Source organism: Antechinus flavipes, chromosome 4, assembly GCF_016432865.1.
Source record: "Antechinus flavipes isolate AdamAnt ecotype Samford, QLD, Australia chromosome 4, AdamAnt_v2, whole genome shotgun sequence".
Classification (NCBI taxonomy): Eukaryota; Metazoa; Chordata; class Mammalia; order Dasyuromorphia; family Dasyuridae; genus Antechinus; species Antechinus flavipes.
The window spans coordinates 372,720,026-372,734,067 of record NC_067401.1 but is presented as its reverse complement, the minus strand read 5'-3'; the positions used below and the strand labels follow the sequence as shown (position 1 = coordinate 372,734,067).

Here is a 14,042-nt window from a genome sequence, read left to right as displayed (position 1 = left end):
GCATCTGAGTTTATCCATTTAAGTCCACTCTGTCTGCAGGGTAAGTCCCTAGCTTGTGCCACTGCTGTCAGGAGATATGTCTCTCCTTGATCAATATTTACTTAACAAACAGCAGGGGTAGGAGAGTTTGTTTAGAGGAATCATGTGCACACCAGGGTGAATGAATGCTCGGTAAAGTGCTTCAAATTTTTTTTTCCCCCTTTCCTAAGATCTTTTACTTCTCTCTATCTATTTCTCTCTTCTTTTTCTTCTTCTTTTTTCTTTTTCTTCTTCTTTTTTCTTTTTCTTCTTCTTCTTTTCTTCCTCTTCTTCTTCTCCTCCTTCTTTTTCTTCTTCTCTTTCTCCTCCTTCTTTGTTCTCTTTTTCCTTCTTTTTCATTCTCCTCCTCCTCTTCTTCTTTTTGTACTCCTCTAGAGACACTTAGAAATCATCTTCAGAGAATGACCTTGCTGTAGGATTAAACATATTGTTCACATCTTGGGACAGCTCATGACGCAAGTTAACTTTTGGAAAACTTAGTATGTTGTTCCTTTTCGAATTCTGGGCCAGGTTAAATATTTTGGACAAGGTCTTAGGAAGAGCTGAACTTTCAAGTGTTTTTGCCTTGACAACTTTGGGAGAAGGGGAAAGGAGGTACAAGAGAGGAAATAAACGCAAATTAACAAACGAGATCGCTTTGATCTATTGAAGGTTGGCATAAAGCAAGTTTCAAACTGGGCATTCCTGATCACACAGTTCTTTCAAAAGAAGAAAGCCAGTCTTTCCCATGATTTTTAGAACTATTGGATTGAAATAAAATGAAACATTATTTCTCTTTCTTTTCATACATTAGGAAAGGGGGAAGGGAGAAGAAATACAAAGAATTAAAGTTTTCCCATCTTTTTTAACTCCTCTTCTTGAACAATGAGTGTTGGATCTCTGGAGTGACAGCCTTCAGTGCAACTGACTTGGAGGCATATAGGTCTAGTTGAAGGGTTTTTTGTCTCTCTCTCTCTCTCTCTCTCTCTCTCTCTCTCTCTCTCTCTCTCTCTGTGTGTGTGTGTGTGTGTGTGTGTGTGTGTGTGTGTGTGTGTGTGTGTGCTGGAGGAAGGAGTTATTTATTTATTTGATTTTGTGAATCAGAGTTGTAAAAGCCATCTGAAATATTCATGCAGAATTGTCTGGGCAGCCCGTTTCTGTTTTATTTACTGCACAGTAGAACAGCCACAGCGGATTAGTTCTACAATACCCATAACAAAGGCACAACAGCTGATGCATGTGATGTGAGGAGGTGACAAAACAGTTAAACTATGCTGCTGGCTACAGGCAAGCAGTCAGCAGATGCAGACAAAAGGGTTTGTGACAAGAATAACTCTCTCTCCAAGGCGAGCAGTGAAGAGTATCCAAAATACCAATACCCTTTTCTCCTTGACATTGTCTTCTTACAGTCAGCGTTTTATTGCCCTTTTATAGTAAAAATTTTTAAAAGAAAGAAAAGAAAAGAAAGAGGGGGAAAAAAAGGAAAAAGAAACTCACACCTAAACTAATTCTTGAAAATATCAGCTGGAAATTGACTCCTTTCTTCACACAGCCACGCTGGTTTCTCAGAGTGTGTGTCCTCAGTTTTCCACTTGAAGTTGAATTTAAAAAAAAAATACTCAAAAGTTTAAAAGAGAAACTGGAAAGCAAATCACTCCTAATGGGGATTAATGAGATGAAACTTACTAAGAAAAGCATTTTAGGATAAGGATAGTGGGAGAGGCTATGTATAATTTGTTCTTCCATTAATTTTAGTAAAATAATCTCATTGATGAAATAAGGTCTGTGGGCCAATTTTTCAAAATGGTCAAGATTGAGGAGAGAATGGAAAGGAGGGGTGTGGGTGGGGCAGCAGTGGCTGGAAAGAGTTGGGCAAGGCACAAGATTTAAGTCCTCTTTGAGGGGCCCATGAATGAGCTTTATTTCAGAAGTGTGAAAAATCAGCTTCTCTATCTCCAGAAAATAGGAGAGGCTGTCTTCTTTTTAACCTTTGTAATTCCCCTTCTATTCTCTGTGACATTCATTCAGCTGCCAAGTTCGTTTGGCAAGGTTTGGGCTAGTAAGCGCACTTCCAGTGACCGCTAACCTTGGTATGTCCTGACACTTATGATGAGTATCTGCAGGACACAGAAGGCAGGCAGCCTGCTCTGTCAGGCTTTTATTATGTACTGCAGAGGCTGGGGACAGCCAGTTTAATAAAACAAATCATCCTTGAAGGTAAAGCAACTGGGAAGAAGAGGAGGAGGAGGAGAAGGAGGAGGAGAAAAAGGAGAAGGAGGAGGAGGAGAAGGAAAAGGAGGAGAAAGAGGAAGAGGAGGAAATGGGGAATAAGTGTCTTTGCCACTTAGTCCAAAAAAAAAAATCACCATCCACCCAACAAATTGAGCAATGCAGTGGCTGAGTGAACATACTTCAAACAGTATAAATTCTTCTTGCTCAGTCCCCTGCCCCCAACACCTCTCTACCATCACTTCTTTCCTCCTCTCCACCCCCATCACCTTGTCCTTCTCATATCCTCATTTATAGTACAGGAACAACAAGCTTACTCAACTTCTAATGAAAATTAATAGGGACCAGCGGCTGTTCTCCACCCCCATTAGAGGTCTTCTCATCCCCTTCCCACCTTCTCCTTCCAAATAACTTGGCAAGGAGTGACTAGCCCAGTTGGAGCTTGGATTCATCCATTTGGGCCTCTTACATTTGCCTTTGTTTTAAAACCCTAGATGAAGTAGGATCTGTAACATCTTAAAACTCCCTAGCCCATCCCCCACCCCCAGCCTTGAGAAGCCTTTTCTTTCCCCATCTGGCCTGTGCAAGTGAAGCTATGGCGTGACTCCTCTGAAACAGTAGAGTGGGGTCAGGTTTGCCTCTCCTCCCCCCCACCCCTTCTACCCCCTCCACTGAGTCCACATTGTCTTACATTGGGGTCATTTGATTGACTCCTGCCACCTGATGCTGAGAAGATACTCAGGAGTTCATTCTGCAGATAGTTGAGTTCTATTAAAAGAAACCCAGACAACGGCTTACTTGTCACCAGGGGATTTTCGGCAGATGTTTATTAGTGATGTGAAAGCCATTAGGTGTAAAGAGCTACAGAAAAGCATAGAGTCAATAGTATGAGCCTAAATTATGGTCCTCCCTGTCACCTCCCATGCCACCCCCAGCATAATTTTTTTAAAGCCCCCTTTGCCTTATTTTAACTGCAAGAATACCTTTAAAAAGGCATTCCCTCACCCCCTTTGCCCAAGACTAAGTAGGTAGCATTGTATCTGGAAGACTAGAATAGAATGATTCTCTCAGGAAAACAAAACCAAAAACATTCAGCATATAGCAGGATTTAGAGTTAGATACTCCTTGATCTCCATTTGAGAGTCTAGTCACTGAGGTACTAACTAGAAGGACATTGTCATCTGACCTCCATGGCAATCCCACAGAGTCTATTCCAAGGTTAGCTAGCATTAGTGAGAAGTGGCTAATCTATTCATGTATTAACTGAAGAATTCATTGCCCTCACCACCACTACCAATGACCCAATAACCAAAGCAACTGCAGATCCAGCCTTGTTTATTAATGAATTCCAAGCCTTCTTGGGGATTTTCTCCATCATAATACTGCTATGTAGAGATGCCACTCTGAGGTCAAAATGGCACTCAATGAATTCCCAAGGCAAACAGCCCGATGTGGTGGAAAGGGTATTGGACAGGTTGTCAGTAAAGCCGGGTTCCAGCCTTGCCACTGCCACTGCCCAGGTGTTTGACCCATGGCAAATTATGCCTCAGCTATTTTTCTATAAAATACAGGACCTGAACTAGATGATCTCCAAATGCCTTTCCTAGTTCTAAAAGTTCTATTTCATTTTCTCTTTATCAGCTCTCATTTAATAAGCATCTAGTTGCTATTAAATACAATATAAGATATACCCAGAAGATAAGGTTTATTATATCAGCCTAATTATATTCCAATAATAATGACATTTTATATAAATATACATCTATATATTTATACATATATACATATAACTCTCAGTTGAGACTCACAACAATTCTGTGAGTCACTTTCTCATTACAGATGGGAAAACTAAGACTCAAAGATTGTGACTTGTCATTGGTCACTACAAATAAAGTGTAAGAGACAGGTTTTGAACTCAGTTCTTCATGATTCCTACCTCAGCAGAGTCTGATTATATCACATTGCTTCTTAAACATCTATTAGCTGGTATAAAGAATTCAAAGAAGTATTAGGCTTAGCCACTGCCTTCAAGTTACTCATTTCTTGGCAAGGCAGAAAATAATATAAACAATATAAATTGTGACAATACAAGAATTATATGGTCATTTAAGACATCGTTATAAGAGATATAAGGCAGTATCTGATTAATTGCCAAATTAATCCATAAACAAATATGGGATACAACCCACTAATAACCATTAAACAACATGGAGGAGAAGAGTAGGGAATAAAAGGCCATTATTACTCAGAGGAATAATTAACTTTGTTTCCAAGAATTATACTTCCTTTTAGCAGCCCTGATCTTCTTTCTGCATTCATTCCCTCTACCACTGTTTCTTTCTCTCTCTCTCTCTTTCTCTCTCTCTCTCTCTCTCTTTCTCTCTCTCTCTCTCTCTCTCTCTCTCTCTCTCACACACACACACACACAGACACACAGACACACACACACACACACACTCAAACTAGAGAAGATACCCTTCCTTCTATTTTCTGTCTTTGACCCTCCTACTCTCACCTTTCACTACCATTCTCTGTTGAGCTTGGAGTGGTAAGGAATGACTTCCATGTAGAAAATGAGAACTATGACCTCTGGAGAGACAATTGGATATAACAGAAAGAAAATTGAGCTATCATCAGTTAAAAGATATGGATTTGTTTCCTGACTCTTCTCCTTTTTAGTTATGTGATCTTAAGCAAAGACCTTCATCTCTGAGTGAACATCAGTTTTCTCTTCTGTCAAATGGGGATGATAGTGTTTATCCTGCCTAATTTATAGGCCTATATGGAGGATCACATGGAATGTATAAAATACTGTGTGAATGTCAGCTGTGAATATATAAGCTTTTTTTCTTACTACTGTTCTCTGGGCTTCACCTACAGTGGCTGCCCTTATTGTCTTTCTAGTTAAGCCATGGGCACCATTCCTCTCAAGTCTCCATGCTGCTTTCTTGTGACACTTCTCTGGAGCCAAGGAAAAGATCTGAATTCCTCTATTTCTGGTGGCTGGTATCACCATCCTTCTTGAAATGTTTATTTTAATAAATGCCTTTGGTTATGGTTTTGTAACATTTGGCTAACAGCTCCCAAACCAAGCAGTTATAGTGGATAGTTGCAGAGTCTAACTGTTCTCCAGCCAGATTCCTCCTCTCAATAAAGCCTATTGGATAAAATGTGAAGATTATCTGTGGGGAGAGGGTGGAAGGGTGGGGAGAGGGAGGAAAGAAGGGATGCTCTCCAAATGACAGTTAAATGGCTTTTTGTAACCATTAAAAAGTGAACAGGAAAGCCCAGCTCTCCTTTGGCCCCCTCCTTCCTCCTCACACATGTGCTCACAACAGAAGAAGAAAACTCAGGAGATTTTGTAGAACATTTCCTACTGGGAATAGTATCTTGGGGTGGGGGGAGAAAGGGGTTAGAAGGGAAAATACAAGAAGATTTACACTTAGAATCTTAGAAAACATTGGGTCCAACTGTTGCATTGTACAGATGGGGAAACTGAGGTCCAGGGAGGGGGCAAGACTGGGTTTGGAATCCACACTCACCTCAATGCCTCCTTTCTTCTCACATTTGGTAAGGTAGAGAACAGCTTCAAGGGAAACGCTTGTGGTTGCTGCTACAAAGGTTCATTTTACCCCAAATCTGGTTAAGTCATCCAAGTAACAGAGAACATTGGCCTGGAAGACAGGAGATCTGAATTCTATCGTGGATCTTCTACTAACTTGCTATATGGCCTTGGGAAACATACTTAATAACCAGGAGTTTCAGTCTCATTTGAAAAATGAGAGTATTGGACTAAAGATCTTTCTCCTAATAGAAATAGAATACCTTGAGGGCAGAGACTATTTTGTTTTCTTTATATTCCCTGCCACCCTCACTCCCCCCTGCTTAGCGGAGTGCCTGGCACATGGCAAGTATTTCATAAATTTTTGTCTCTTTTGTCTCTGACATTATATGAAGGAGTAGGGTCCTACTTCTCAAGACAGTCATCACAGTATTTTTATTCTCTAAGAAATAAATCATTTGAGGAAGCCCATAAACTTTGAGAAGACGAATTTAACTGTGAAAATAGGGACATTTAGTCTTTGTTTCTACATCCTTACAGTCATGGCAAATATTGGTTGTAGACAAAAAGAGAAGAAAGGAATGAAGTATTAAAAATTTTTAAATATCTTTTGTTTAGATTAATTATATATCTAAAACAGAGAATATCTCACTCTATATGTATACTTTTATAAATTTTTGCCTACATATCTGCAATATGTTTATTTTTATATTTATACAAACACATATAGAGAAAGAATGTAAAAATCAAATGATATTCTTTTTTCCATATTAATACAGTTGTACTCACTTAAAAGAAATTCACTAGGCATTCATTTACACTTTCAGAAATAATTTATGATAATGATCCCTTCAGGGACATCTTATGGAAAGAAATCCACATTTTATCTCAGGGAATTTTCAAAGGATTCCAAACAAGCACATCAGTAGCCACTAACTTCCCAGTCTGGATTGTTAAATAAGTAAATAAATAAGAGAGATAACACTAAAAAAAATCCCTCTTTCCTCCAACACTTTGGAAGGAACAGATTAAAAGTTTGGGGGCTTAAAAAGGGATCCTTATCTCAAAAGATTGAGCCATAATCTTAGTTTAAAAGAGTAGGCAAACTAAAGTTTCATCAATCCATAGGACATGTCTCCTCATGTAGATCCAACTCTCAAAGAAAGATGGTTTAAAGTGACCAATGTAACATCAACATTCTTTTTAAAATCATACAAATTATATTGGGATAGTTGTGACTTCTCAAGTATTATGACAGACTGAATGATCTGTCAAATCTTATCAACTATCTAAGAACTAAGTGCTGAGAGGCAATATGGTAAAATAAAAAGAGGATTTGTTTTAGTCAGATGATCTGAATTTGAATCCTGGTTCTGTCATTTTATTACTTGTATGATGTTGGGCAAATCAATAGACCTTAATTTTCCCTACTGTAAAATGAAGGAGTTGGACCACTTTACTAAGTTGGTCCCTTTTGATTTTATATTCCTATGTTCTGGTGTGATATTTTAGATTTCCATATATTTTGTAACTTATTTAAAGTTCATTACTTTATCTGGCTTTCTTTTTTTGTTTTCTAAATTATTATTTTTGTCAGTTTTGGAGCCCAAATGTTTATCTGCATGAAAACATTTAGAATTTATAGTGGGAATGATTGGAGAAATAGGAGAAATAGTTTTGGGAAATTTCACTTTTAAAACTTTCAGTTTCATTTCTGTTTTGTAATGTAAGGTCCCAGGCATGTCATGTCATCTCGTCTTCTCTTCCCAACCCCCATTCCCAAAGAACCACTCTAGAACTCAGGAGTTTGTGATTTCAGTCAACCTCAGTATTTTCCTTGTGGGATCCTATTGCTAAAAGTCCCCTGAGCTACCCATCCTGTGCTCCTTATGCTACTATATATAACAACTTTTACATAAAAGAATATAGGACTGCCATTTTTAGAAAATGCAGGTGCCATATAAGCTGCTTTCTGAAAGAAAGAACTTAGCTTAGTTTCCTTTGAAGAACTGGAGACTTGAAACTGAAAACTTTATTAATGCCATTGTCTCCTTGTATCAGCAGGTTCCAGAGAGATTCCTGGAAGTCGCACAGATCACATTACGAGAGTTTTTCAATGCCATTATCGCAGGCAAAGATGTTGATCCTTCCTGGAAGAAGGCCATATACAAGGTCATCTGCAAGCTGGATAGTGAAGTCCCTGAGATTTTCAAATCCCCGAACTGCCTACAAGAGCTTCTTCATGAATAGAGATTTTCAACAACTCTTTCTGAATGTATGAAAAGTAGCAGTCCCCTTTGGATGCCCAAGTTATGTGTATCTAAATTTTGATTTCATATACATGTGTATGAGAGGCATAGATATGTTTATGAAATCAGCTGGTAATTCTGCCTCCTCCTCATGAACTCTCTCTTTTTTTTTTCTTTTGTGTTGTTCTGTTGCAAGGGGATACTGAATTGTCCTTCTGCCTTCAGTTTACTTTTTGCCCAAGGCCCTTAACATTTGGAGACTTAAATGGGGTCCATTTTCAGGGAGAAGAATTTTGAAGTGGGTAAAGCCTGTCTTAGCAAGGTAGGGCATCATGTATGTGATGCTTCTGTCAGATACATGGCTTGCTGCTAAGTGGCATTTTGGCTGAGGGAAACCAGCATCATGGCACACTACTGTAGACAATGAAGTTTCCTCTTGTTTTCACTGCTAAAAAGGTCTGAAACTCTATGGAATCACTATTTAAGCTTAGTTTTATTTTATTTAGCTAATTATGTTGCTTTTGCTTTCATCTCTAAAAACAGCTAATGACATTTTTAGCAGCTCATTGCCTAAAGTGATACCCCCAGAAGACCAGATTTCTAAACAAAACAAAATAACAAAAAGCTATCAACCTTTTCCTAATAGGAATGATGACTATCCCCACCCCCCAAATTAATGACTTAGATGCCAGTTTCTTCTTATTGAGGCAAACCGATTTTGCACAAGATTAATCCTTTCGGGTTAAGACTGGCAATTCATGCATGATGGTCTAGCCACTTCTCTCATTTTACAGTATGGTCCTCTTGTTAAAAAAAAAAAAAAAACAGAACATATTTCATTCTCCACAAAGTAAAACTTAAATCTTTTCTATTTACCCTCATCTTGCTTCAGATATTAAAAGGCACACAAGTTTCAAACCTACTCTTTGCTCAACTTTGCTTAAAGTTGTATAAAAAACAAACCTCTCTCCACTTGATATTTAAGTTCTCCCCCCCATATAATTGTCTGAATTACCTTTATACAGAAAGAGAAAAATAATCCCATCCTGGATTTTCAATTCCTGGTTATGCTGGAAACTTTTTAATAGCAATTAAGTTTGCTTGGACTTCATCTTGTCACAGGAACACATATAAGAATTACCCTTCCACCCATCTACCCCCCCAAATAAAAAAAGATGATCCTTCAAATTCACAAGCATTTATTAAGCACCTACAATGTAACAAAATAAGTCAGTCCCTCAGTCTTGATGGATATGCAAAGTGATGACAACCTGAGTTTTCCCTTGCTTTTCTGTGCAGCTTTTAAAAATGAATGATGTGCTACCAGTCTCTTCTAACACAGAAGCTAGTATTGACCAAAATATGAGTAGAGTGAGTGTACAGTATAAGAAAGTTTGGGATTAATGTAAGTGACACTATCTCAGCATAATATAAGAAAGCTAGCTGCTAGTTCTTTGTGCTTTCTTCAATGGTTCTTTTTAAATTATTTTCAAATTTTCAAATGTATACTGTCCAATATTTACTTTAAAAAAACCACATCTGATGGCATTTATACTTCTTTATTCTTATTTCTTTTTGAACAGATGCAGTAAGAATTTATTGTTCACTAGTGTTTTCCATCCCTTCCCCTTTCATCAGGTATTTTGGTTAAAAACAATTTTCATCAAATGATTCATTAACAAATCTGATATTTAGACCATAGGGAACATAAATATGGCATTTCCTTAACTTTTTTTCTATTCCAAAATTGCATTTGACTTTGGAGAGTGAAAGTTTACCCATGTGATTAAAGAGCTGACCTGATCACTGCAATTTCACTTCATTTATAAATACTGCTGATAGACAGAAATGTATGAAAGCAATTATTGTCAGCACAAAGCCTTAAAAACCTGCTGACTTCAAATTAAACAGCCCAATCCTATGATGCCCTGTCATTATTCCCAAGCACAGGCAGGATCCCTGCCGTATAGACAATGAAAACAATAACATGGGATGAAGTGCCAGCAGCTTCAAAATGTGTCAAACACAAAAACACATCTTTTTTTTTTTTCCAGCTTACTTTTCTTAAAGGATGGATACATCAACAGGATATGCATCTTTTTTTTCTTTTAAAAAATATGATTTGGCAACTATGGCATTTAATAAGTCTACAATGTGATCTACATTAAGTAAAGAGATGATCAACTGGTGATAGACCCCTCTTGGGGTATTGCTACCCAGGGAGGGGAAGGTAATCTACAGGGCCCAAATTAGGATCATGTTAGTCCTTGGCTGTTAAAATGTTACTGACATGGTGTTATAATACTGCATTGCTATTGACAACAGGAAAAGGCAAAGCCATACTTTATGCAGACTCTGTGGAAGACTTGCTATATCTTTTCTTGATCTGGAATGGAACTGATCCTTCAGTTACAATGAATTGATTTTTAAATTACAATTCTGTCCCTCAACCACACATACTCTCCACCCTTTCCCTCCATCTTATTCAATTAAGTGAGCAAAACTGTAGATTCACACCTAGATGCTGTGGCATTTATTTAGCAAGAGTAAAAGACTCTCAATCTTCACTGAGGCATAGAAATGGTTTCAGAGTAGAAACTGAATCTGCAGGAAACATTTCATTGCTTGGTTCTATAAAGAATAATCCTTCATTTTGCTTTTGGGTCAGGGGAGTTCCCCACCCAGTACAGCCATATTATCTTATGCCTCTTAGTGCATCAAAAATGACAAAAATTTGGGTGACAAAAATTCTTATTTAATTGAAAGTACAAACTGCCATTTTTTCAGATGGTTTGGCCAACTCTCCCTAAAAGAAATTTCACTAGGTTAGAGAAGGCTAATTTTTTTGTGGTGGGGGAGAGTTTAGACAGAGAAAAGAGTTTAAAGTCCCTGTTGAAATGACCACATTGCCACTCATTTTCTGCTAATTCTGATTTCTTTCTGCATACACACTTGAGGTTATAGTCTGTGCCTAGACCTTAAATGCACCAGCGGAAGGATTTAAAAAAAAAATCCTTCAAAATACCAGTTTTTTCCCACAAGTACAATTGTTCTTGTGCCTTCTGTGGCTTTCAATTTCATCTTTTAGACTTTATTTCCAATTACTACAGCTGCAATAAACACTAGATTTTTTTTCTGGCTGTTTGACATAATGTTGATAGCTATGCATATTTTGTGTCTTTTTAAAAAAAAAAAACAAAGCGGCAGACTACGTTTTTGAAGAAGAGAATTTTTAGAACAGTTTGATAACGCAAATTATTTTTTCCTCAATTGTTTGAGCAGCATTCAAGTTTTGAAAATTCTTGTAGAAGCCAATTTTTTGTAACTGTGGTGCAAATCTTGTGTTTTCTTAGCCTAAAGAAAAGTAGTATAGAAGCAATATTTCATATGATGTGCTATACATGTGTATGCATAAGTATACATGTGAATAGACACATACAGAATCTATCTATATACATATATATATATATGCGTGTGAAGTGAAAAGCTTACCTTTTTCCTATCTAGATTTAAGATCCTATTTTAGACATCTGTTATGTTTTGTGAAAAGAATGTTCTATTGCAACTGCAAAACATTTAATTCTTACTGTATTCTGGTTGTTTAATGAGAACGTTTCACATTAAATGGTATAACAAGTGGAATATGTTAGAATGTAGGCATTATTTAAGGAAATGTTCACCCATATATATTCCTGAGGTTTGCTTTGTGCCTCTGAGTATTATTTAATTAAAAGTGTTTTAAGTTTGCAGAATCTTTGTTACTGTACCAGGGAAGTGGGTGAATACCTTTGAAAAAAATACAAAAACATAAAAATAAAAAATAAAACAAAACAAAACCAAGAGGGGAACTTTTATAAAGCAATGTAAATATTTAACCTTATGGCTGTTCTTGCATAAGACATAAGATTTTAATAATGACATTCTCAAAACATCTGTTGGATTTATTAGGAACACTTCAGTAACTGTATAGATAGTTGAAAGCATTCTTCAAAATCCAAGCCTCTCTACTTTTAAAAGATAACAGTCTCTTTCATCAGATGTCAAGGACAAGGGTGATACGGTTTCTGTAAAAATTACAGAATTTTTTTTCTATGTACATGAAGTCATTTAATAAGTAAAACAAAAATTTCTTTTCCATAGGTTAATGTTAAGATATAAAGGTGAAGATATTTGTGGCTTTAAAACTAGGATTTTCACCAGCAGCATTGACAAATTTGTAAATGAAGAGTGGTTTACAGATCTCCCAGAATAAGCATTGTACATGCGAAGTTAGAGCAAAAATGATTTTCCATGTGTATTATAGAGTATTCATTGATGTGACTAGTGCAAATGTTTCCTTCTGGTACCAACTGTGTGTTTGAATATTCCAAGAGGCATTGTTTTCAAAAAGCTCCCCTTAAAAGAATGTAACTGGTTTATATGAGTATCAGTTACTGTATTGCACTTAACTGTTATGTTGAAGGAAATGCAATTTTGTTTTCTGTAGAACTGTTGGTTGTAAACCATCTATAAACTGAAGCTAAGAAAGGCTCATTCAAAGCTGGGATTAAAAACTGGTATTTTTTTTTTTTTTTTTTAGCCTTTGGGTCTTCTTAGAAACACTTTTTTGTGTGGGATTTGATGGTTACAATTCCTTCTCCCAAATCTGACATTCAGTAAAATGCAGTCTGTCTGACAGGGAGCAACAACCAGGAGACGTACATTTCTTGGGCTAGTCCTCTCACATGAAGATTTATTCATTCTGTGTTTTGGAAAAACATAGGTCCTCCCTTTAAGGGGACAAAAACTGTTTACAAGTGTGTTTGAGTTGCCCCCTACAGAAGCAGAAATCAGACTGAGAAAACCCATATTGAGTAGGATGGAAAGCTCCCTAGAAGAGTCAAAGGTTAAAGTTCACACTGGTATCATCCCAGCCATTACTCATTTGTATATAGTTAAAAAAGTGACAAGACACTGCCTTTATATTATTTAGCAATATGTTGTAAATAGCATTAAGCTCTTTTTTTTTGTAATAAAGACCCTTTAATTTGAAAATAGTACAATAACCGAACTGATAAAGTCAATTTTTGAGTTTGTTTTGTTTTGTTTTTTAGCTAGAGGCAATTTCAACTGTGGAATTTTTTGTTGTTGTTGTTGTCTATTGTTCTAAAGACTTTGCATAATTTATTGGTTTAATTTATCCTAATTTATTTGATGAAGGTGTACAATTTTGTATTACCAAGGATGTACTGTAATATTAATTGATGATATGATTTTAAAAAATGAGATTCCCTGTCCATATTAAATAAATTTTTAAAAGGTGCAGTAGACAATTGATTTTAAAGTCAAAGTGAACATTTTAGTTTGGCAGCTACTAAATTTTAAAACAGGAAAAAAAAAAAGATGTTGTTTGGGGGTAGGGTGGGAATGGGGTTTTATTTTGTGTGTTTTAAGCTTTTGTATACTCTCCAAACTTTGACCTTTTTGCTTTGTACCACTTAAAGGATACAGTAGTTCAATTGCCTTGTGTGCCTTCCATCTTCTCTTAAACTGAATGTATGTGCAGTATATATGCAAGCTTGTGCAAAATAAATATAAATTACAAGCTCATTGATATGCTTTGGATTTTTTTTCCGAAAATATCTTTTAGGGGATTTGAATGTGGGGTCGAGGTCCACTCAGTACTATGATGTGGTTAATAATGTTTATCCCCTAATATTCTGGATGATATAACCTGACAACTGGGCCCCCGAACACCAATGATACAAATGCCTTTTGTTACCTGGGCTGTTTGATTCACCCAGATTTCAGGGTTTCCAGGTAACCTCCTATTGCCACAAGGTTGATTCCAAGGACAAATTTACCTTTGTTTATCCCTTATGAGGAAGAACACAAAGCCAGGTTGGGTCAAACTGTTGCTATAATTTTCTCCCCACAGTCACTAACTCCAGATGATTCAGAGGAAGACGTAAACATGACCACATTTCACCTACTTGCTAAAATCA

General features: G+C 36.8%; 1 protein-coding gene across 1 annotated transcript in view; it reads left to right on the top strand.

Moving 5' to 3' along the window:
• Positions 1 to 13,647, top strand: part of PROX1 (prospero homeobox 1) — a 58,981-nt gene extending 45,334 nt beyond the window's left edge. The window contains exon 5 of the mRNA XM_051998385.1: positions 7,874 to 13,647. Coding sequence (XP_051854345.1) covers positions 7,874 to 8,059 — 186 coding nt within the window. The 3' untranslated portion in view covers positions 8,060 to 13,647. The remainder of the gene's footprint in view (positions 1 to 7,873) is intronic.
• The last annotated feature ends 395 nt before the right edge of the window (positions 13,648 to 14,042 follow it).